The sequence below is a fragment of the Leptonychotes weddellii genome, chromosome 9 (genome assembly GCF_054177405.1).
Source record: "Leptonychotes weddellii isolate Sample4059 chromosome 9, ASM5417740v2, whole genome shotgun sequence".
Taxonomy (NCBI): Eukaryota; Metazoa; Chordata; class Mammalia; order Carnivora; family Phocidae; genus Leptonychotes; species Leptonychotes weddellii.
In genome coordinates, this window is record NC_138377.1 from 88,328,143 (window position 1) to 88,351,228 (window position 23,086).

At 45.1% G+C, this 23,086-nt stretch overlaps 1 protein-coding gene and 1 non-coding gene across 2 annotated transcripts in view; both read right to left on the bottom strand.

Moving 5' to 3' along the window:
* Positions 1-23,086, bottom strand: part of MYO1E (myosin IE) — a 79,153-nt gene that overhangs the window by 19,837 nt on the left and 36,230 nt on the right. The window contains exons 14-19 of the mRNA XM_081831158.1: positions 19,852-19,950; positions 12,318-12,462; positions 8,518-8,632; positions 8,135-8,304; positions 7,905-8,050; positions 294-440 (exon numbers count right to left, since the gene is read on the bottom strand). Of these exons, the coding sequence (XP_081687284.1) occupies positions 294-440; positions 7,905-8,050; positions 8,135-8,304; positions 8,518-8,632; positions 12,318-12,462; positions 19,852-19,950 (822 nt within the window). The remainder of the gene's footprint in view (positions 1-293; positions 441-7,904; positions 8,051-8,134; positions 8,305-8,517; positions 8,633-12,317; positions 12,463-19,851; positions 19,951-23,086) is intronic.
* TRNAK-CUU (transfer RNA lysine (anticodon CUU)) lies at positions 5,326-5,398 on the bottom strand. The gene has a single exon. It is a non-coding gene; the product is annotated as a tRNA-Lys (tRNA).

Genomic DNA, 23,086 nt, shown 5'->3' on the forward strand with positions numbered 1-23,086 from the left:
ATGCCTGTATGACACAATTCCATGGTCTGCTCCTTTAACTTCTATTTTCTTATGCCATAGGACGGACAAATCCTCCTTTTAAGCAGCCGTCCATATTACTTCACAGAAACACAAAAGTGGCATTTCAAGGTGTGTAACACCCACTGGGACTGTCTTCGGCAGGCCCCAGGGCTGTCTGGGTTAAGTGGAAGCAGAGTCCTGCTCTACCCCACAGGCCTCCCCTCCTCTCAGCCTGGACCCCTGTGGGGAGATCAAGCTTTACTCAGAATTTTGGGCCCCCGGTCCCCACTTACGTATTGCTAAATTTCAGAGGTAGTTGCTTCTGGGTTTTTTCCTCATAACGCTTTGCTAAGAGGCTCAAGAATTCAGTTTTGAAGACGGACTCAAGCAAACTGTCATACTCTTGCTCATGAAGAATGAAAATGTCATCCTGCATAGTACTGAGAAGAGATTGGAAAGACTTAATGAAAGTTGCACTTCTGTTTATCCCATTTGTTTTTTAATCTCCTGTAAGATAACACTAGGTTTCTACAGTCTTTCTATAAGTGATAATCTTTAAAACAAAACACAGCAACAATGAATTACATGAAACCTGCTTCCGAAGGAAGTTCATAACTCACCAAAAGCATAATCAAAATAAATCTCCCACGTGACTTTTAAAATCAGGAATTTAAGGACAACTTAGTCCGTATTAAAAACAACAACAACAAAAACCCAACCCACTTTCAAATTCAACTTCTATGTTCTTAAGACCGTAAAAATCCAAACTTTCATGAATAGAATGTGGCTGAAAATGAACAATCCCACAGAAGTGCTCAGTTAGTAGAATTTACAATATGGTTGTAGCTATTGTAATGAGTCCCAACTCAAAAGAATCGTAGCTCAGTTATCGACAGGGAAGCCAACGTCCTGGGCTTTGTACACACTTATTAGGAGTCTCTGGGTGTTCGGGGCTCTGCTTAAACTGCGTGCCATGTGCCACTAAATGCACACACATACCAAACTACAGAGATAGATAAGACAGGGGGGCCCAATAGCAAGCAAGCCGCTGCGGGAACTGCATGTGTGGATAGGGGGGTGCTGGGGGGCAAACTCGGGCCTGGAGGGAGGGCATGAGAGGAGCTGCAGGAAGAACGGAAGAGGCTAAGGCAAACCCAGTCCTGGGGAAAATGCTTAGTGGTGGAGGCGACTGGTTAGACCCCCATGTCCAGGCCCAGCTAGACTTTGTAGAAATGACAACACACATATAATTGAGACTTCTTATTCCCTGGCTATTAGATGTATAGCTCAGTTGAAGGAGGCCACCAACCCCAAAGGTTTCATAATATACACGCTTACAACGACCTCCAAGTACCACCGTCAAATATCTAAGATAACCCTCTGAAGAACGACATTTCATTAGGGATGGTGTTTCTCCAGGTATGAAAAACAAAACAAAGTAAACCTGCTTCAGCAAGTTGGCCACACTAGCACTTTAATCCCTCCAAGTGCAGGAAATGCCAACAACGTTTTTTGGTTTTATTTTTCAAGTACCCAGAGCTGAGCTGTATCACACAGGAGCTGTGCCTGTTCTCAGGGTCCCCAGTACCAGGGCACCAGTAGATGACTGTGCTGCCACAAAGTCAGACAGGAAGGCAAGTATGGAGGATGAGGATGTAGACAAGCTTTGAGATGAAGGATTCTTCTGCCACGTAGACTTTGATCCATTTAAACTACAACTTCTGTGGTCTCTCTGTTCAGTCCCATGAATATGACGAGGCTGGGGTGGACCGGGGAGGTCTTCTTTGGGCAGACAGAGGCTCAGTGGCTCGTCAGGAACCTTCTCTGTGGGCTGAGGCAGGGAGCTTGTGACCTGTACCTGATCGAGCCATGGCCTCTCTCCCTGAAACCTCAGCCCCTCAGTCTTCCTACAGGAAAGGAGCTTGGTGATCCACAGGGGAAGAAAGGTCTAAGGGAGGACCACCACGCAGCCAGGATTTAAAGGCACAGAATGGCAGCACACACAAACCACAGGGGAGGGAGAAGTAAACTGGCAGCAGCAAGCTAGCCTCACCTGGGAGAGGGAGCTTGGCCCTTCACTGCCTGCTTACTGAAGATGGGTATGTCCAAGAGTTCTTCTTGGATGTGAAGTCAGAATACTTCACAGGCATGTTTGGACACATAATGGCCATTTGCGGGGAGCACTCAGTTATTACTATCATCTCAAGAGTTTGTTTTCAAACTTCCCTCCATCACAACTAGTTTCCTGCCCACTCTTGTTATAGTTGGGTTATAGGTTTTTCTGGCGTGATGAAGACCATGGCAACTGGTGGTTTAAACAACATTGCGTGTTTGTCTCTTGTTACTCAACAGCAGGTGCAAAAGCAATTCAGGGCCAAAGTGACCCTGCTACAGCGCCTGGGGGCAAGGCATCTACGCCTTCCTTTCGCAAGTGGGACCAGGAAGTTGTACAAGTCACTTCTGTTCACACCCCATTGGCCAGCACTATGTCACATGGTTACCCCTAGCTTGCAAGGAAGCCTGGGAAATGCAGTCTTTGGGTCGGCCGTCAGCTCTTCATATGGAAAGGAGAGAATAGGTCTTGCAGGACAGCTCACAAGGTCTACTACACCTCCTTGTTCATAAACTTTTCCAAACTAGGAATTAGAATCTGAAAGTCTGAGAATGCACCTCAGAGGGTGTAGCCACAAAGCTATTATCATCTTTCTGTTTCTAGGCGGATGAAAACTCTGGAATTGTCTTGATCACTTCGCTTATAGCACTTCAGAACTCCAAACAAAGGTACTTAGGTAGAAGTCATTTGGAATGAATGAAATAAAATCCAAGCATCCCCGCATCCTGGCCCAGGGGCAAAAAGACTGTTGCATGAGGAAGGGAGTGTATGCAATAGGGAGAGAGTAAAACAAGAAGCCCCACTTTTTGGTGTGTGGAGTGAGGAACGGGGCATGTCTGGATGTGTCTGTCTGCCCGGCTGTACTTGAGGCGGGACAGTGCTTATTCAACAGGGCTAAGTGAACCCAATGCAAATAACCTTGAGTAGTTTAATGTACTTAGATTTATTAGGAGTGACCATAAAGAAAAAAAGCAAGCAGGCCAAAACTTCAGGGTCAATTAGCAGGAGTCTGGAAATGAGAACAAGTGGTTGGACACTTCGACTTCAACCATCAAATTCAAAAAACCCCTCCCTCCAGTGACCCAGGCTTGGGAGTCAGTGCAACCGTCTTCGGCCAGGCCAGGGTTTCAGTTCATTTGCCTCTCTTCAGCCCATGCTCCAGGGTGTAAAAACAAAGCTTTTACATTTATTTATTCTAAAAACTCAGACTTATCTTTGGACCTCACCCCTGTCTTATTCATATGCTCAGGCTACAATTCCTTACAGATGTTTGATACAGAACCCCGTGTTGAAAGATCCTTTACTAGTCCCTGGTTTGGCTCTCTACTCGATTTTTATCCCCTCATCTTTGTGGCTTATTGTTGTACCGCTGACAACACTAGAACATCTTGTTTCACTCCCTTAACCAATGTCTTTTGCACAAAAACGTTAGTTACAAAACACTGAGTAAAGACTTAAAGGAGTTTCTTGGTTTTTTTTTTCCCCCTCCTTAAGCTGAAAAGGCAATTTCCTAGGCCAGTCCTGCCTTTATTTAAAGCTTTATATAGTTTTTTCCTAATTATGAAATATGCTTTTTAGCAAACTGTAAAGTACAAAGGTGGTTAAAGAAGAAAATAAACCTTACCCAGAATTCTACCGTTTAGGGAAACCAATGGCATCAACTTGGGTCCTACTTGATTTCTCCGAGACAGCAGATACATGCTGTGTCAGGCCTAAACAGAAGCCCCCTAGGGAAGGAGGTGAGAAGGCTCACCCTGCCTTTTGTATCCCAAGAGTATCCTGTATGGCACCTGGCTACTCAGATGCCCTGCTACCCCTTCCAGAATGACAGGGAGCTCCTTGAGGCAGTGACTGTGTTCTCATTCACCTTCGAATCCCAGAGCGAACAGAAGGTCGGTGGTCAGTCCAAAAATGTTGACAGCTTGCAGGTTCCCAAAACTCAAAGGTCACATCAGGTAAAGATGTCAGTAATATTCAGGTCAGCTGAGCAGGAGTGAAGCAGGCTGTTCTTATTACCACGTTTAGGCATTCAGGCAGGGAAACATTCTGGGCAAGAACGCCGTGACCAGGGGAGCATCTGCCTGAGGTCCTCTTACAGGTGGCTTTTCCCATCGCATGTAAGTACTAGAAAATCTACTGACCCAGACAGGCAGCCATGTACTTTTGGGTCTCTGGTGGTCAGCTACTGGAATGACAAGGACCGTTAGAAGCCTCCCTGGACAGAACCCCAAGTAGGAGATGTGATGGTACCGATTTCATCACCTACAATGCGAGAGGAGAGCAAAGAACACAGGCTGACACCTGGGGCCACTGTTCCAGCAAACTGAGTTTCTCAAATAAGAGCGAAGCCGGCTCAGAACGTGGTCAAGAAGCAGCTCCTGAAGGATCTTTCAAAAACTGATGGTTATCGGCCTTCATGAGCAGATACCCCAAGCCCCGGAAATCCAATGTCTCAACTACAAGCTGCTGTGCCATCCCTGATTTCTTTTTTTGTTTTTTAAAGATTTATTTGTTAGAGAGAAAGAGAGAGAGCACAAGCAGGGGGAGTGGCAGGCAGAGGGAGAAGCAGACTCCCCGCTGAGCAGGGAGCCCGATGCGGGACTTGATCCCAGAACCCTGGGATCCCGACCTGAGCCGAAGGCAGATGCTTAACTGACTGAGCCACCCAGGCGGCCCCATCCCCTGATATTCTTGCCAACTCTCCCATGAAGGCAGAAATGTTTGACTGAAGTTTCATTTAGACAGGATTTTTCCTTTTCAAATTATCCTAGAGTCCCTTTGAGAAACTGTAGTCTTCATCTCTCCCTGAGCTATTGGGCCTGTCCTATATTTTCTTCCTTCACTAAAACTTTTAAAAAAAATTTCAATGATAATTTGATTAGATATATGTCAGTCTATTTATAAAAGGTAAAAAATTCTAAAATATGATGTCTACCAGAAGATTAGGAAAGACTTTTATTATGGAAAATTTCAAATATTTTAAAAACATAGAACAGCAGAATGAACCTCCATACGTTGGGAGGTTTCAACAATTACCAATCCACAATCATATTTGTCTATGCTCACACTACCCCTACTTCCACACACAAACTAGGTTATGTAAGAGCAAAGTATAAATATTATTTTATCCTTGAATGTTTCATTGTTTATCAAGGAAAGACAAAGCCTCTTTTATTTTCTTTTTTTAAGGTTTTATTTTTAAGTAATCTCTACACCTAACGTGGGGCTTGAACTCACAACCCTGAGATTAAGAGTCACATGCTCTACCAACTGAGCCAGCCAGGTGCCCCAAACAAAGCCTCTTTAGACAAAAATAGCCACCATATCATGATCACACTGCAAGAAATCAACACTAAATCCTTCGTATTAAATAGTCATGCTCTCATTTCCCAAACTGTCATGTGGTTGTTTTTGCATGGTTGGTTAGTTTGATTGGGAGCTGCAAGCCCATTCTGCTTTGACAGTGGTCATAAGAGTTAGAGGTGGTCCAGAAGACTGAGCTTGTGGGCACTTTGATGGTCTTCACTAGAAGAAGCCACTGGGTGATCATTCCAGCCAGTAGTCAAGCACTAAGCCTGTCTTCAACTAACATGCACATGATACAACTTTTTCCCTGAATTAAAACTGTTAAAATCCTTCTCTATACCAGTATTGAAATATTTTGAGAACACACACACACACACACACACACACACGTTTGGTGGTCTGGTACCACAATCAATTTCTCCTCTGGGTTTGATTCTGCACATACCATCACCCATCTGGTTGCATTCCTCACTTGGTTTAGATTACTGGCCTAACCCAGTGGATGAAGGAAGTAAGGGAACAGTATTAAACTTAGTGAGTGTGAGGCTCAGTAACTGCAACATGCACAGATCACAAGTTACAATGACTCACACTCTTCTTTCCGGAGAGCCAGAACAACTTTTAGGCTAAGTACCTCATTTTATTACATCCTCTAATAAGGAAAGGCCATAAGGGAGCAAATGTCTAGACCATGAACACTCAAGAGAAGGCAGAGGAAGGTGGTTTTACCACGAGACACTGTATCCCCAGAGGCTGTGAGAGAAGACAAGACAAAAGGAAAAAATCTGAGTGGGGATATCCCACACACCTTGATAAATCTCAAGGACTAGCCAAAAAAGATAGTGTCAAAGTGGCTAATACAAATGTAGACATATGATTACTTATGATCAAGCACTGCTTGAGTGGTCTGAAAGCTAAAGACGGGCCTGATAATAATAACAGGAAGAATCATCACCTCTCTCAGAGGAATGAGCACAGACGCCCTGGAGCTATGAGGCGCTGGCGTTCAGCCACAGCTCCTGTGAAGAGTACACAGCATGTTTCGGCTAACCCCGTTTGCCCAGGTGTAGCTGGTCCCCATGCAAGAAAACAAGAAGCTTCCAGTTGGGTTCCTTGGAACAACAAGGGCAGCCTCAGAGCCCAGCTAGCCAGGAAGTGTGGCCAGCAGGCTGCCCAGCTCGGGCTGTGACCCAGCTGGTGAGCTGAATGCTCAGGAAGACCTTCTGAAAACGGGACAGTGCCAAGAGCTCTTCTTGCCAACCCACGGCACTGAGGCCCACCTGACGTGGGGCTGCTAGAGAGGCAGCTGATGGACTCATCTGCTTAGAAGTTTTACCACATCCTCAGCTGAAATGTTTTAAACACTTAACCTCACAGCACCACCTGGCCCTTTATCAGGAAAATTGGGAACAGAGAGAATCAGAAACCACAGTGACACAGGAAAGAATGGACACAACTTGAAATCTGTTTTGGATTACACACCGGAGCCAGGATTTCCAGCCTGGTAGGTCGGAGGCCTGAGCACACAAAACCCTGGCTTTTTCCCCGAGAGCAGCAGTTTTGTCTTCTGTGTGGAATAACAGTTGAGAGGTGTCCCAATTCCAGAAGACATGTTCATAAGCAACCAGAACAGCACCAATTTTAATGCAATGGTGGCCCGCATCTTTCCCTGACAGAAGCAACAATCTCCTCAGAAGGCTCCAGGGACGCAACTCAAGGGGGAGCTAATGAGCTCAAAGGGGCCTTTCTTCCCCTTTTCTTAGCCTTCTGTGGACTGGAAGGATTTCCTCTCATTGGAGGGAACTTACTCTGGGAGATCTGAGCATGGGAGGATTTAGGGAAGTCTCCTCACACATATTTATGTCAAAATAAAGCCCGACTGCTGACGGGAAGAGCCAGGAACCCTGCCTGTGAACCTGGGGCTGAAGGGAGCATTTAGCAATGACTCCAGGGCTACAGATTATGGAGACCATTTGTACTCCCTCCATGCCCGAACAGGCAAAAAGGAACTTCAGGAGTCCAAAGACACTTCCCTCCCAGGACAATCCATGGTCACAACAAACTAAAAAGCAATACTGAGGAGTGGATGGCAACCTCTGCTTGGGCCTTTGGCGTGAAATGGGTTAAATCTTCGACATGGGTGAGGTGGGCTTGGGGACAGACTCTGGTCCCTTGGCCCCACTTCAGTCAGAGCTGTTATACTCGTGTTCGAATAACAGGTTTTTCTCTCACGTTTTATGAGAACAAAGGATCTGAGTACCCCCTGACTAGTGGAGCTGACCGGAAGGCCACTTCTTGGAATCTCATTCTTGAGACCTACGAAGGTCAGGTCTTCTCAGGGAAGAAGGGGACACTCAGTTCTCTTCACCATGATTTTCACAACTGGGGAACCTGGCCAGGCCTTTTTCCAGGCTGTGTTTGGAACGGCGGATGGCGGTGATGAGGAGGGACGGGCAGCCCTGTGCCTCCAACACTTGCCACTCACCTGAGGGACACGGACAAGATTCTCTCCATCTCGATTCTCCGCTTCAGCACTTCCTTCACCAGGCCTTTGTCTGGGCCCTGTTTGACCTTCTCTCGTCCAATTAAGTACAAGCACTTAGGAGTAAGAAGCAAGTCTCGCTTTACACCCTGTAGGGAAATGTGCTTTAAGAAGGTGGACGAGACGTGTCAAAGTGACAACTTTCCCCACAATGGGCGGCGGTCAGTGTGTACCTTGAACCTCCTGTCGTACTTGGTCACTGTGTCTGCAAAATCGATCTTCTCCCTCTTCCCCACAAACTGCTGGAGTTCCGGGTGCTCGTCCATCCCGATGTAATCCCCGATGAAGTTCCTGTTAATACTGTTTCTCCTTCTCTCCTTCTTGTTCAACAGGAGGTCTGAGGCTGTATTAACCAAAAGGACAGAGAAGATGGAAGGGTCAGTCTCCCGGAAAGAGGAGGAAAATCGTGTGGAAAAACACAGAGAAACTCTATGCGAATGTAAGATTTTTAATGCATGTTATTATATGCAGAATAAAGTGAACACCTGTAACTTCACCTAAGCTCAAAATTATTCTCGAGATTCGTGAAATGCACAAAACAAAACGACTGAAATACCTTCTTCTCTCATTTGGACGTATTTCTTCCGGGCCACAAATTTCCTCCATGATTTCTGTATCACTCGAGCATACCCATCATACTTTCTCTCTCTCATTTCTTCTAGAAGGAATAGCTGTGAACGTAGAGAAGGCAAATGTGAGCCAACTCACAAGACCTGAAGGTCACTTTCTTTGGTTATTTCGGGTACACTCAGTTTAGTCAAGGACATAACCTGGGAAGTGGCTTCTCAGACTCGTGAACAAACGTGAAAACATGATTAGTAGGGCATATGGTTTATAATCACTGGACCGTCTTTATCTCTGTTTTCTTCGTTTAACAAAAACAACGGCAAATAGCTGTAACTGGCGTCAGTCAGACCTTGATAATGCCTGCCCTGCCTTGCTCACAATCTGTGCACACCTAATGAGTGATTCACCATTTATCCACTGGTTCCCCGCCTCCATCCCAGGAGGGTATTAGCTGCCTAGACGAGAGAAGGAGCCTGTCGTTTACTGCTGTGTGCAGCCTCTTCACAGAGTTTCCAGCTTCTGACGGAGCAGAGCTTGTGCTGCTGTGGAAAGAGAGCTGCCCTACTTTCAGTTCCATGAAAGGACACACATCCTGCTGCACGGTCTCCAAGGACTCCCTGGGCCAGAGCGTAATAACCAGAGCAACTGGAGCTGGACTTCAGATGTGCAATTAACGGACATGGGCTCAATGAGAGGGACCCAGACTGTTTGGTTTGAGGGCCCACATCAGACACTGGCAGGTCCTGAGACTCAGGCCATTTTGACAATCCCGACTGCTCCCACCCTCCTCAGTGGAGCTCTGGAATAATGAAGATGAGAGCAAACAGCTGTAATGTGCTGGGTGCCCACTGGGGCTCAGGAAGCATTCTAGATTTACATTCTAGAACACCTTATTTCATTCAGCTCATCAGCCATGACACCGGCCACATATTTCTGTTATCTCCGGAATTAAGGTTGGGTGGGTCAGGAAAGTGAACTTTCCAGGTCTTCCAGGCCCTGCCAGGCTCTTCCTCACTTTGACATGCAAGTCTTTCTCTGTAAATCTGCCTTTGATCAACTCATGAAATGGTGGGAAACTTTCTCGTTCACCTAGGAAGTGGTTTTCATGACTCTCTAGGAAACAAAATAAGATGTACCAATGAAAACAAGTAAAGATGATGACAAGTCAGTGCAGAAATGTTCCAGAAGTAAACAAGTGAATTCGCTTTGAAGGCAGCCAGGCTTGATTTGTTGCCTCTGTTTATCTGGGTCTATACTCAGTCCCTTCCTGTCACTCAGCTTCTGCTTCTCACAGCCCCAGCTGTGCAAAAACAACATCTCAAACTCAAAAGGGAAGGGGCTGCTTCATTCTGCAGCCCTCAGCACCATTAACAACAGGCACGAGGAGCAGATTTCTAAAAACAAAAGGAAGACATGGTTGCACATTTGGACAGAATGGTTCAAATCTGAGCCCTGCGGTTGCTTGTTTGAAGAATATTCGTTGGTTTTTCTTATCTTGTGTGTTGGGTTTCTGAGTAAGCCTTGTTTTCTTCTTTCCCAGAACTATTTTGGGAGTGTCACAGAAAATACACTTGTGACTCAGAAAGCAGGAGGCAACCAATTCCCAACTTCCTATAGATTATCAAAGATTAGCTGGGTCTTAGGTTTTTTCCACAAGTCATGGGGGTTAGAGGGAGGTTCAAGAAAAAAGGAAAAGAAAGAGAGAGAGGAAAATAAACCCCAAATCATGGACACATGTAACAAATAAGCAAAACCAAACCTTTTGGTGTCTGATGTCTAATGTGGGTTCTTAAAGCAAATGGGTTATTTTGTATAGTCAGAACATTTACTATAAAAGTCAAGACAAAATCATAAGGTCGATTTTTTTTTTTTAAAGATTTTATTTATTTATTTGAGAGAGAGAGTGAGAGAGAGAAAGAGCACAAGAGGGGGGAGCGGGAGAGGGAGAAGCAGACTCCCTGCTGAGCAGGGAGCCCGATGCGGGACTCGATCCCGGGACTCCAGGATCATGACCTGAGCCGAAGGCAGTCGCCTAACCAACTGAGCCACCCAGGCGCCCCATAAGGTCGATTTTTAAAAACCAGTTTCCGTAAAGTGTTTGCAATGTTAGGGCTCGATGTGGATGGATGAGTGATGGGGGAGGGGAGAGATTAGTGGTGAAGGTACGTGCGTGCGCGCGCTTGGGTATGCGTGTGCGTAAAAAGATGGGGAAAAGGGGAGTCGGGTGATGGTAATAAAGCATTTGGGAGGAAGACAAGGAAAAGCAAACCCCAAATAAACCTTGACTTTGGGAGTAAAACCCCACAGCTCAACTAAATCAGAAAAAAAAAAAAAAGTATGAAAAATATTGAGGCTGTTCTAACTATATGTGAAAATTCAGCAAGACAAAAAAGTAAAAGCGGGTATAAGACAACAGAGGAGTTCTGCATTGTACTGATAAATCACTACATTCCATTTTAGAAAGAACAGGAACTGCTCTGTGGGTTGCTTAATGGTATATGACACAACATTTTCATTTTATATTTGGAAATGAAATTGCTGTGAAGCTACAAATAACTCAAAGTGGAAAATGCTACCACAAACTTTTCATAAACGGGTTCTACTGATGTGTGCCACTTATGTATTTAATGATTTTTATGGTTCTTAAAGCCATTCAGTTACAACCATTATCCTTTCTGGGTCTCAGGCTGATCCTCTGAGGCAGACCAGCGGCTGTGGGGCCAATTCTAGAAGAGAGAACTCACGGCAAGACCGGGATTTGCCTCAAGTTCAAGTGTTCCCACTATCACCAACACTGCCAGTTCTCATGTTATTTCCCCTTGATCTGATGACTAATTTTGCCACGTTCACCATAGACTCCTGAAATGGAGTCTTATGATCGTTCAAGGAACCTCAGGAAATAATAATGATGCCTAACCTCGGTTAGTTCCAGAAGTTTCTCCACCTTAAAAAGTAATGTCTTCATTCACTAGTCCCACAGATAATTGGGCAGAAGAACTGACGGTTCTGCTCAAAGGAATCCAGCTTAGGAACTGAGAACTTCCTACAGACGTTCATTAGGCTCACAGTGACCACCTCCCCATCAGGGAAGATAAAGAAGTTCCTCCAATGAATCTGTGGAGGTCTAATACGTTTGTGAATTGTAAAATGCATGTTTATCGTACAGGTAAATATTTGTGTGCCATGAACTCAGATTTCTCCTCCTCCCTAATTTTCTCAAGGTTCTTTCCAGGCTCCCTCATGGTCTTCAAGATATAGTCCTGCGACTTCCCACCCTGAGTTCTGTTCTACGTTTGAGAAGGAAGCCTGTGTCCGTCTGTCAGTGACCTGACTCGTGTTGCCCAGGTGAGGATGTAAGCTGACCCCAGCCTCCTGTGTGGGACAAAGAAGTCCCTTTCAGCTTAGACACTTCTGGACACTATAAATAACTGGTGGGCACCTGCTATGAGCCACGTTCTGTACAAGGCTCTGAGTACACGATGGCCTATCACAGGGACAAGAGTCCCTGACCTCGATGGGATGACCATCTAGAATGAGAGACAATGAGAAAGAAGAGAAACTACTCTATGATGACTTCTTCTTATACCTGCTGCATCCTCTGAAGGCTACAAGGAGCAGGGATGTGGGGAATGACCTACACAGGGATTGGGAGCAGGGGAGAGGACACCGAAGGCAAGAATGGATGGAAGGGGGGAGAAAGCAGCCAGCCACATGTGGGGAGGGGCAGGAGAGGTGTATGGGAAGAGGAGTGGCCCTGAGGAAATGACCGGGGGACAGCCGCACACTCACAGACTCGGGGGCTTTGATGAACACTTTGCTCCTTCCGAGCTGGAATTGGTCATTGTCCATGTTGACAGACTGCAGCAAATGGAGGACCCCTTGTTTCTCGTCCCCTCTCCACGAGGGCCAGGTGGCTTTGGTCAGAATGGCGTACCTGTGAGGACAGTTGGGGAGAGAAGGGTCAGACTCGGACTGGACTATCCACCAAAGGCACCCAGTGCTGTGGGGTCCTGGAGATCCACTCACCTCGGTTCTAAGGCCGAGGGATGGGTCTCAACAGCTGCAAAACTCCAGCGGGTCTGGTATTCCCATTTTGGAGCATCCCTCCTACCCACTCCCTAGCCGACCGTTACCATGTTAACACCCGGTGAAAATCTGCTTTTCCTTTCTACCACCGTCTAAAAATAGCACTCCTGAAGGTGGCCAGTGACAATCTTCGGGCAAAATCAAACCTTTTCTCAGCAGTGATTTCCCCCGATTTCTTCTGCACAGTTAACAGTTAATGCAAAGAGTTTTATAAAGCTCCCTATAAGCAGCAGTTATTACTAAGTATTCGCTTTCATCTTCGGAATTCTGCGCATCTTGAGTCCCAAGGCCCTGGGCGTGCGGTCCTTGGCTCTTCTCGCTACGTTCTCTCCTACTCACTGTGTTCCTGGGAGGATGGCCTCTTCTTCACGCACACTAAACTCTCCCTCCTCAGAGCCTGGCCCATGCTGTCCCCTCTACCAAGTGTGCCGTTCAGTAAACACCTCATGTGGCTGACTCCAGTGCAGGGGGACTACCCTTCCGTGACAGTTCCAGAGGGGCCTTTCTGGACTACTCAAGCAAAAATCCCGCGTTCCCCCCCGCCCCACTAGTTTCTCTCATAGAAAGTAATATTTTTCCTTCAGAGCATATATTATAGTTTGTAATTATATTCATGTTTGCACTTAATTCATTTATGCCTCCTCCACGAGGACAAGAGCTCCTCCCGTGGATGCCACACCTGTGTAGTTCATACTACACATCTAGCACCTTCCCCAACATCTGGGCTCAGCGGTCATAACTAACAGCAAACGGCCAACATCTACGGGGTGCTCTCCCTGCTTCAAGTGCTGTTCTCGGTGCTTTATTTTTTAAAGATTTTATTTATTTATTTGATAGACAGCAAGAGAGGAAACACAAGCAGGGGGAGTGGGAGAGGGAGAAGCAGGCTTCCTGCTGAGCAGGGAGCCCGATGCGGGACTCGATCCTAGGACCCTGGGATCATGACCAGAGCTGAAGGCAGACGTTTAATGACTGAGCCACCCAGGCGCCTCTTGGTGCTTTAGATGTATGATCTCATTTTCTTCTTACAGCCACCTGATTTGGTTGGTCTTTCCATTTTGCAGAGTAGGAAACAGAGGCAAAGAGAGACTCACCTACGGCTACTTAGCTAGTAACTGTCAGAGCTTAGATGTGAACCCCAATCTGTTTCTTTAATCACAATACTATCTCTAAGCCATGGAGTGGCTTATGTGTATGTATTTCTTTTAAAGACCATACAGTCTACTACACATCTGTGCTATGAACGTTGTAATTATGCAAGAGGTTGACATACTAAGCTACAGGATGTCAGATATCGAAGGTCCCAAAGACATGAAGTGGAAGGAAAGAAGGGGGGTGGGGGGGAGGAGAAATCACAGAGGAGTGTAGAAGGGAAGTTGGAGGGCATGGCACATCCAGAACGCAAGCAATGATTGGGCTCCAGGCCTCTAGAGAAGCCAGGCCCTTTGTTTCCAGAAGCTATACCAGGATTCAACTGACTTACGGCATTGAAGGGAGAAGGGAGAAAGGAATCTTGAAAAGAAAAGCTGCCAGGCCTTCAGGATCCAGGGCGCACTAAGCGGAGAGAAACAGGTAATTACCTCAGGATTGGCTGGTTGGGACTAAGGTGATTCTAGGGACCCTCTCTGATGCTCCCAAATGTCCACGTCTTGCTTGATAATGTCTTAAATGCCTTGGAGAAGCAAACCCTCCTAGTCCCTAGTTAGAGACAAAAAACTTAAAAATGAAAATACCTAGTTGAAGCCCCGCATTTGCACGAATACATTTCATGTGTGGCATAATGAGTTCCAACAAACAAAGCCACATATAAATGACGGATAGCAGAACTCTTCTAGATGCCACTGGGAGACCCGCTCAACAAGTAGGAATGTACTGGCAATCTAAATGGATGAAGGAGAAAAATTCACGCGGGCTATGGGAGAGAAAGAAAAAAACCCGGCCTCCAAGGTGACAAATTTCTAAGAGTCCAATTCTGCTTGGCTGATCAAACTCTAAAGGCAAGTACTCACACTGTGCAACGACAAACCAACGGGCAGCTCTTCGCAATTCCCATACCCCCACCCTATTAAAATGACACTGCATTTCGCATTTGATTTTTTTATAGTAAGGAAGTTGTTTTGCAGACTTTCTCTCCCTTTATTTTTATTTATTTTTTTTAAAGATTTTTATTTATTTATTTATTGAGAGAGAGAGAGAGCATGAGAGGGAGGAGGGTCAGAGGGAGAAGCAGACTCCCCGCCAAGCAGGGAGCCCGATGCGGGACTCGATCCCGGGACTCCAGGATCATGACCTGAACCGAAGGCAGTCGCTCAACCAACTGAGCCACCCAGGCGCCCCCTTTCTCTCCCTTTAGCTGACAGGCTAAGGCTTCTAATAGTTTGGGTCTGGGCGAGACGTGGGTTTTGCGTGGCGTTCCCAGAGCCCTCTGACCACGGACCACGGCTGTGCTCCCCTAGCTTTCATGAAGCCTGAGGTGCCCTCCTCACTTCCTTTTGTATTCAATGGAAAGACCAGCGCCCAATTCTCGTATAAGGCTCTCCCACTAAGGAAACCCCCCACCAGTTCACCTGTCCTTCTCCGGGACGTGTTGCTGGAAACAGGCGTCAGAAGGCAATGGTGTGCTGCCTACATGGTCCCTGTGACAGCTCTGGAGAGATGAGGACCGCAGCTTCCATTCCCCTCATCAAGCGTTTTCAGTTTAAGACCCAACTATGCCAATATTTCATCTCAAGGCCTGTGCGCTGGCTCTTCTCTTTGCCTCGGACTGGTGGGTCATGGGCTCCTCGTTATCTCAGATGACCAATCAATGTTTCCTCCTCAGAGGAAATGCAGCCCTGACCCCAGTGACCTCTCACTGCTCGCACTGGAGTTGAGGATATTTCTGACATCCAAGGACATAAAAGTCTTAGCAGCTCGTAGGACACTCTTGACACCCCATGTTTTCCTGAGCCTTCTATTCTTTCCTCTTCCTTGCCCAGGATATGGATCAACTTTCCTCACATATGTCCCTTTCCCCTGCCCCCCACATTCTGAGAGGCTGGGTCAAGGTCAAGGGAAGTATGTTGGTGAAGAGTGTAAATGGTGCCATAAGAACAATTTTAGAAAGCTCTTATGTTCCTCTCAGGTTTTTCTTCCTAAGAATCAGGACCCACATTTGGGCTTATTTCTTCAGCCACAGTTAGGGGCATGGGCTGCCTAGCTTGAAAAGTTGTTTTCTGAGAATTTACAGCTATTTTCCCAAGCAAGACTCAAAGTGGCTGCCATTTCGAATAGCTTTTGACACTTTTTTTTTTTTTTTAAAGATTTTATTTATTTATTTGACAGAGAGAGACACAGCGAGAGAGGGAACACAAGCAGGGGGAGTGGGAGAGGGAGAAGCAGGCTCTCCGCCTAGCAGGGAGCCCGATGCGGGGCTCGATCCCAGGACCCTGGGATCATGACCTGAGCCGAAGGCAGACGCTTAACGACTGAGCCACCCAGGCTCCCCCTTTTGACACTTTCTAAATGAGAGTTGTATTGGGGGCGGCGAATAGGGTGTTCCTTCTGAAGGCAGGGTGGGCCTTACTTCAAGAGCACATGGCCCATCGGTGGGGATATTAAGGCATCTTTTGATTTTTCACAGTCAAGAGGGATGGTTTTGATAAACATAAAGGATTTTTCAGAGAGGAAATGAACACACACAGAGGCCCATTTCCCATTGGCTAACCCTATTTTCTAAGCTCTAGGTTGTGTGTGAACCATTGCTCTGTTAGACCTCTGGGCTTCCTTCCCAGGGAGGGGTGTAGGAAGCATGCACATGGGCAGTCATGCTGGGTATTAATACGTCCTTCTCCTTCAGGTTGTTACTTTCTCACTTTGCAGGCTTTCTGCGGGCATCTAGAAAGCAACTCTATAAACAAAGCCTTTTTTCTCAGCCCTGAGAATAAAGGTATGACACAGTTCAACTACTCACAGAGGATCACGGGACGAGACAGACAGTGGCGGACTCTGGCCCTATTCTGCGTGACCAGGATCTCAGACTCACACACCTTAAGGAAAACAGCACTGTCTCTGAAGAAATATTCCCTGCCCATGGACATAGATGGCCTGCTAGCCATTTTTGAGTACTTTTTATTGAGAAATAAATTTTCCTCCAAACTTTCTTTTTATTACTCTCCTAGCGTTCTCAAATCAAAAGATATATGACATCAAAAGAGCCCGCTCTGTATACGACAGGGCTCTCCATTTGTCTCTTCTGAAAGGAAAAGCCCACAGCAGGAGAGCTAGAGGGGAGACATCCAAGGATGGAATCACTTCAGTCAAAGTCCCTCAACATAAAGGGGCTAACAGAGATTCACTACATGTTTACTCTGTGTCAGGCGCAGAAGAAAGTCCCATGCGTGGGGTCAGGATGGCACTCGACAGAGGCCCGGATATTATCACCAAACCAGGTCATTTCACAGCTCATTTACGGAGCTGCTACAAACATGTAACACAGCCTACTCAGTGTAGCTCAGACATTCCTGAGGACTGCCTGCTCTCCCCAGTGCAGAGGCTCACAGCATTGTTTATGGAAGTCAAGTTTGATGGCTTGTCTGTTTTTTTTAAAGTAGGCTCCATGCCCAGCGTGGAGCCCAATGCAGGGTTTGAACTCATGACCCTCAGATCACAACCTGAGCTGAGATCAAGCATTGGATGCTTAGCCGACTGAGCCACCCAGGCGCCCCAATGGCTTGTCTGTTTTTAAATAATATGGAAGGCACAAGGTCTTTCAGAATCAGTTTCTCCAAAAACCAAACAACAAACAAAACACCCACAAAAAAACCCCAACTTTAAATTTTTAAAAATATGTGGTTAGTTTTCAATAGTAATGTCAATTGGAGAGACTTTGTAGATTAAAGAGTTTTTAAATACAGGAAAAACTACTGAAGGAGAATAAAATTATGAATGCTTTGGAATTATTGAGGGCAGGCCCTTCTGAGTTAGGGAAAGATGGAGGAAATACTTTTCATTCACTATTTTCTGTATTTAATTTTTTTCTCTTAATTAAAAAAAGGGTATTTGTCAAAGACATGCAGTCTTGCAAAAACTTTAATGATTACCTAAGTCATGGTTCTCAACTGGCTTTACCTCCACCCCCTAGCAGGGGACATTAAGTAATATCTGGATACACTTCTGGTTGAGTGTATCCCAGGACGGAGAGAGGGTAGCATCCCATCACGCACAGGATGGCCCCCCACAACGAAGACTCATCCAGCCCCAAATGTTGACAGCTGAGGTTGAGAAATCCCATTCTAGCTAGTGTTATAAATCTGTTTAAAGGAGAGTAGTCTTTCATAATTAACATCTCAGTTGTTCACTGGCAAATGTTTGCTGCTATAGTCATTCAAGATCTTGACAGATTTGTTTTCTCAACCGCCTAAATACTTCTTGCCATACAGTTCTGCTTCCACTGTAGGTGGAGTGGGCCCTTTAATCAATTCAGAGAGCCATGAGTGTGGATTTTATGCCTAGTCTAGTCTGCCTCTCAAATTAACAGGAATCTTGACTGCGTGCAGACAGAGTCAACTGGACTTTATTGAATGGAATGATCTACCCTTTTGTTAGGCCTCTCTCGACCTTCCACATCAATGACAACCCACACTGGTGACCGGTAGGCCAGCCATTCCAATCTCAGGACACAAGAAACAAGGACAGTCCTCAAGGAAACCCTACTTTATTAGAATTACTCTATTTCAAAAACCGTAACGAAGCTCTTCTTCAGCCTGCTACCTCTTCGTTACATAAAATTCGAATTAAAAAAAAAAAATTCTTACATCCTGTTTCTCTATACCCCGAAGACATAATTATTTTCTGATTAAAATGCTAAATATGGCTTCCTTCTCTCTTAAATAAGAGTAAACAGACGTGGAAAATACAGCGGGATCCCATTAACTTAGAATTGTTAAGAGAAGTTAAAACCATGTCATATTTTAAGGACATTAAATTCTATCCTTTTCAAGAACAAGTAGCACGAAGTAAGAGCAATTTAAGTACAGGTCCTGCCAAATGCACTGTAATGGAAATGTGAAAATCAGTTTAAGTTTATATATGGGCTCTACAAAAATTTTGAGGTTAAATATTTTAAGCTTATTTTCTTAAGTAGGTTAAATATTTTCCTGAAATCATCTTCATACTACTATTTGGTCAGTCAAGTTAAACCTTCCTGTGTCACAATTATCATGAATTCCCGAACTTAAGTGTTACACTAAGCAGACCAAATACTTGTGGCTACTGATTTATTCTACAATAAAAAATGGTAAAAAGAATTCTGTTACAACTTAATAAAAAAGGACAAATAGCTCAATTTAAAAATGGTCAAAGGAGCTGAACAGACATTTCCCTAATGGCCAATAAGAACATGAAATATGCCTAACATCATTTCCCATCAGGGACATGAAATCAAAACCACAACGAGATACCACTTCATAGCCAACAGGATGGGTATTATCAAAGTCAGATACTAGCAGATGTTGGCAAGGATGCAGATAAACTGAAACCTTCAAACACTGATGGTGGGGATATAAAATGGTACAGCCATGCTGGAAACCAATCTCGCAATTCATCAAAAAGGTGAAACAAAAGTTAGCAGAGGACCCAGTAATTCTATTGTTAGGTAAGCACCCAAGAGAATAAAAACATAAGTCCACACAAAAATGTGTATGTGGATGTTGATAGCAGCATTCTCTGTTATTCATCACAGCCAAAAAGTGGAAACAACTGATGGCCATCAGCTAGCTGATGAACAAGTAAAATGTAATACAATATTGCAATATCGGTGCAAGCGAATATTACTGGGCAATGGGTAGGAATGAAGTGCAGCAGATACACACCACAGCGTGGATGACCCGTAAAATCATTACGCTAACTGAAAGAAGCCAGTTCCAAAGGACACATACTGTGAGATTCTATTTCTACACAATGCCCAGAAAAACGGCAATATCTTGAAATTCTTTCTATAGAGACAGAAAGAAGTGTGTGCTTAGGGCAGGAGGTGAGGGGAGAATTGGGGGTCAGTGACTAGGGAAGTGTGGTTTCTTTTTGGGTGATGAAAATGTCCTCAAACTAATTGTGGTGATGGATGCACAAGGCTATGAATATATTAAAAAGCCAAAAACTGTATACTTTAAAGGAGTGACTGCTATGGTAAATAAATTATATCTCAATAAACCTGTTTAAAGCAAAAAAAAAAAAAAATCCACAGTCACCAGTTTCTTACCTCTGTAGGAATTTTTGGAAGATGCGCCGATAAGCGTAACCAGCTCTTCTCACTCGGATATTTTCTTTCAGACCCAAGTATTCTACTTGATGCTTCACCCTGTAAAGGAGAAAAGTGAGCCAGGATATTATTGGATAATTCTTTCGCCTGGCTCTCCTAGCCACTATCCCTTCAAACCCCCAATTACAAGCAGCAGGGACACATTAAAAAGACTACAATTTAGGAGCTCCATTTTATGCAAACAGACTAGATGGGATGCTGCCCAATTCATGAATCATTGAGTAAAAGCCAATCTGATCTTTAAATGTACTCAGTTGAATTACACACACACACACACACACACACACACACACACACAAAGACTATAGTGGTGCCTGGGGGGCTCAGTTGGTTAAGCATCTGACTCTTGATTTTGGCTTGGGTCATGATCTCAGGGTTTTGAGACCGAGCCCCACATTGGGCTCCTTGCTGGGTATGGAACCTGCTTGGGATTCTCTCTCTCCCTCTCCCTCTGCCCTTCCCCCCCCAACCAGAAATACAAGCAAACTATAATTTATAGTGTTCAGAGTCTGAGCTGACCCTCAGGTTATATAATATTCATTTAAAAAATATTTTGTTGTGAAATACAGCAATTACAGAAGACTTTACACATCTATTTCAAAAAACAGTAAAACAAAAAGCCATATGCCTGTCATTGAGATTATGAACAAAAGTATCCGTTTTCCAAAAGACTAAAGGAAAGGACTTTTAACTTTGGAATTAAATGACCCTAGAGCTGTTTTTGTTCTCAACCTAAATTTAATAGTGACTCTAGGCCCAAGAAAATTACACATCTAAGCTTTTCACATGCAACCTAAGAAAGGGCATATAAATTAATTAACTTCAAATACCTAAATTAAAAATGCTCTAATAACATATGTAAATCATAGTTTTAGTTGGTTTTCATGATAGTAAACAAGTGCCAGGGTGTTTTGGAAAATGGATGCAGGTCCTACTAGATTGGGTTCTCCCACGGGATTTTCGTTATCAGAGCAAATGTCCCCTGCCCCACCCCTTGGGGATTCTGGCTCAGCAGACCTGGTGGGGGGGGAGGTAGGAGGGTGCACTGGTGAAAATGCCTCATCCCTTCCCGAGACCTGGAGTTCATGAACTGAGCCGAAACCAAGAGTTGGACACTTAACCAATTGAGCCACCCAGGTGCCCCAGGTATTTGCTTGCTTTTTTTTTTTTTTTTTAAAGATTTTATTTATTTATTTGAGAGAGAGAGAATGAGAGAGAACACATGAGAGGGGATAGGGTCAGAGGGCAAAGCAGACTCCCTGCCGAGCAGGGAGCCCGATGCGGGGACTCGATCCCGGGACTCCAGGATCATGACCTGAGCCGAAGGCAGTTGCTTAACCAACTGAGCCACCCAGGCGCCCAGGTATTTGCTTGCTTTAAGTATTTTTTGTAAATACTGGCTTTATCCCAAGCTTTTGAGGCAGGGAATGCATCACCCACTGATTCAAGTCAAAATGTCCCATTTCCATAAATCCCATAGGAAAGAATATGCCTCATGTTAAAACAGTTTCATTCACTGTAACTTCCATCACCAGGAACCTAATAGAAATTTTCTTCCACAGGACGACTGGTTTAGCAAATTCTGTATTGTTTAGCATTTTACGTAATCAAAGGATCCAAGTTGACTTTTGCATATCACTGGGGTCATTCATTGCAGCACTATCCCCTCCTCAGTAAACACCAACCAGGCTGGTAATGCCCAGTGATTCCCTTGGGGTAAGGCTTCTTCAAAACTTTCCTTGGCTGTGAATGCAAGTAGGTCAAAGCCTGAGAACTCTGCTAGAACAGCAATTCAGAACCCAGAGCAGGCAAGTTTGCCAGAGCCAAACAAAAACACATTTTCAACAGGAAAAGAAAAATAAACCACACCCCATAAACTTGTGGAATGAGTAACCCTGTCCACTGAGAACTTCAATTGACCGTGTAATCCCCGCCAATGAAGCACAGTGCCCTTTCCCAGCCCCTAACTCTCCACACTCAGAAGAAGTGAAACCATCTGTCACACAATAAACCTGAACTGGGATGGGAGGGGGGAGGGGCGCATCCCAGGAAGCAATCCTATATGTAATATAAATCAACACTTGACCAACAAATACCTTAGACTTTTTAACACCTGTTCATACTAATGGATCTTAAGAAGTTCCTTACTGCAATTCAATTAAGTGATGTGATTTTTTAAAAATAAATGAATAAATAAACAAAAGGAAAACACCACTGTGGGGGATTCTATGGGGATTTATTGAATAAATGTATCTCTGTTTTAATTTCTCCATTTTTTGATATTTCAATGAATCAGTTTGGATTTTATGAGGACATAGCATCAGGGCTGGGAAACGTTCAACCAGTAGCCATCACAAAATTTCTATATTAGAGGGACTTGGAGCAGAGCAGTCTATACAGGGTAAGGGAGAGTGTGCTGGGGAGGTGTTGCCATGTGTAGGGGGAGGGAGATGTTTTCATTTAAGATGATGTTTATTGGAAAGGCCAAGGAAGGGAAGCTGGATGGGATTTGAAGTAGGGGGACAGGTGGCCTAAAGCACCCCTCAGCACTACCTCCGCTTCCAAGATCCCGTAATCTGAGGTTGCCTATATCACCCCCCTTCTATGGTGTGTGTATATGTGCACAGGATGTAATGCGGTGCACATGCATGTGAACGTGGGACGGGGGAATGTGGGAGTGACACAGAGACGAGCAGAGGCAGGCCGACAGCTCACCCAGGTCTGGAACAGACATTCTGTCAGACTGAAGGAAATCCCATTCTGAACTAACGCTCTTCGTTTAATGAGGAAGAAACTGAGGACTGAGGAGATCACTCAAACCACTTGACAGGCCAGCACCACAATACAGTCCTTCCAAATCCCAGGCCAGTCCTTTGCTCTAGATTAATTGTTCTCAAAGTATGAGGCCCAGACCATCCCCACTAGCATCACCTAGGAGCTTCTTAAAAATGCACGTTCCTGGGGCGCCTGGGTGGCTCAGTCAAGTGTCTGCTTTTTTTTTTTTTTTTTAAGATTTTTATTTATTTATTTGACAGAGAGAGACACAGCGAGAGAGGGAACACAAGCAGGGGGAGTGGGAGAGGGAGAAGCAGGCTTCCCGCCAAGCAGGGAGCCCGATGCAGGACTCGATCCCAGGACCCTGGGATCATGCCTGAGCCGAAGGCAGACGCTTAAC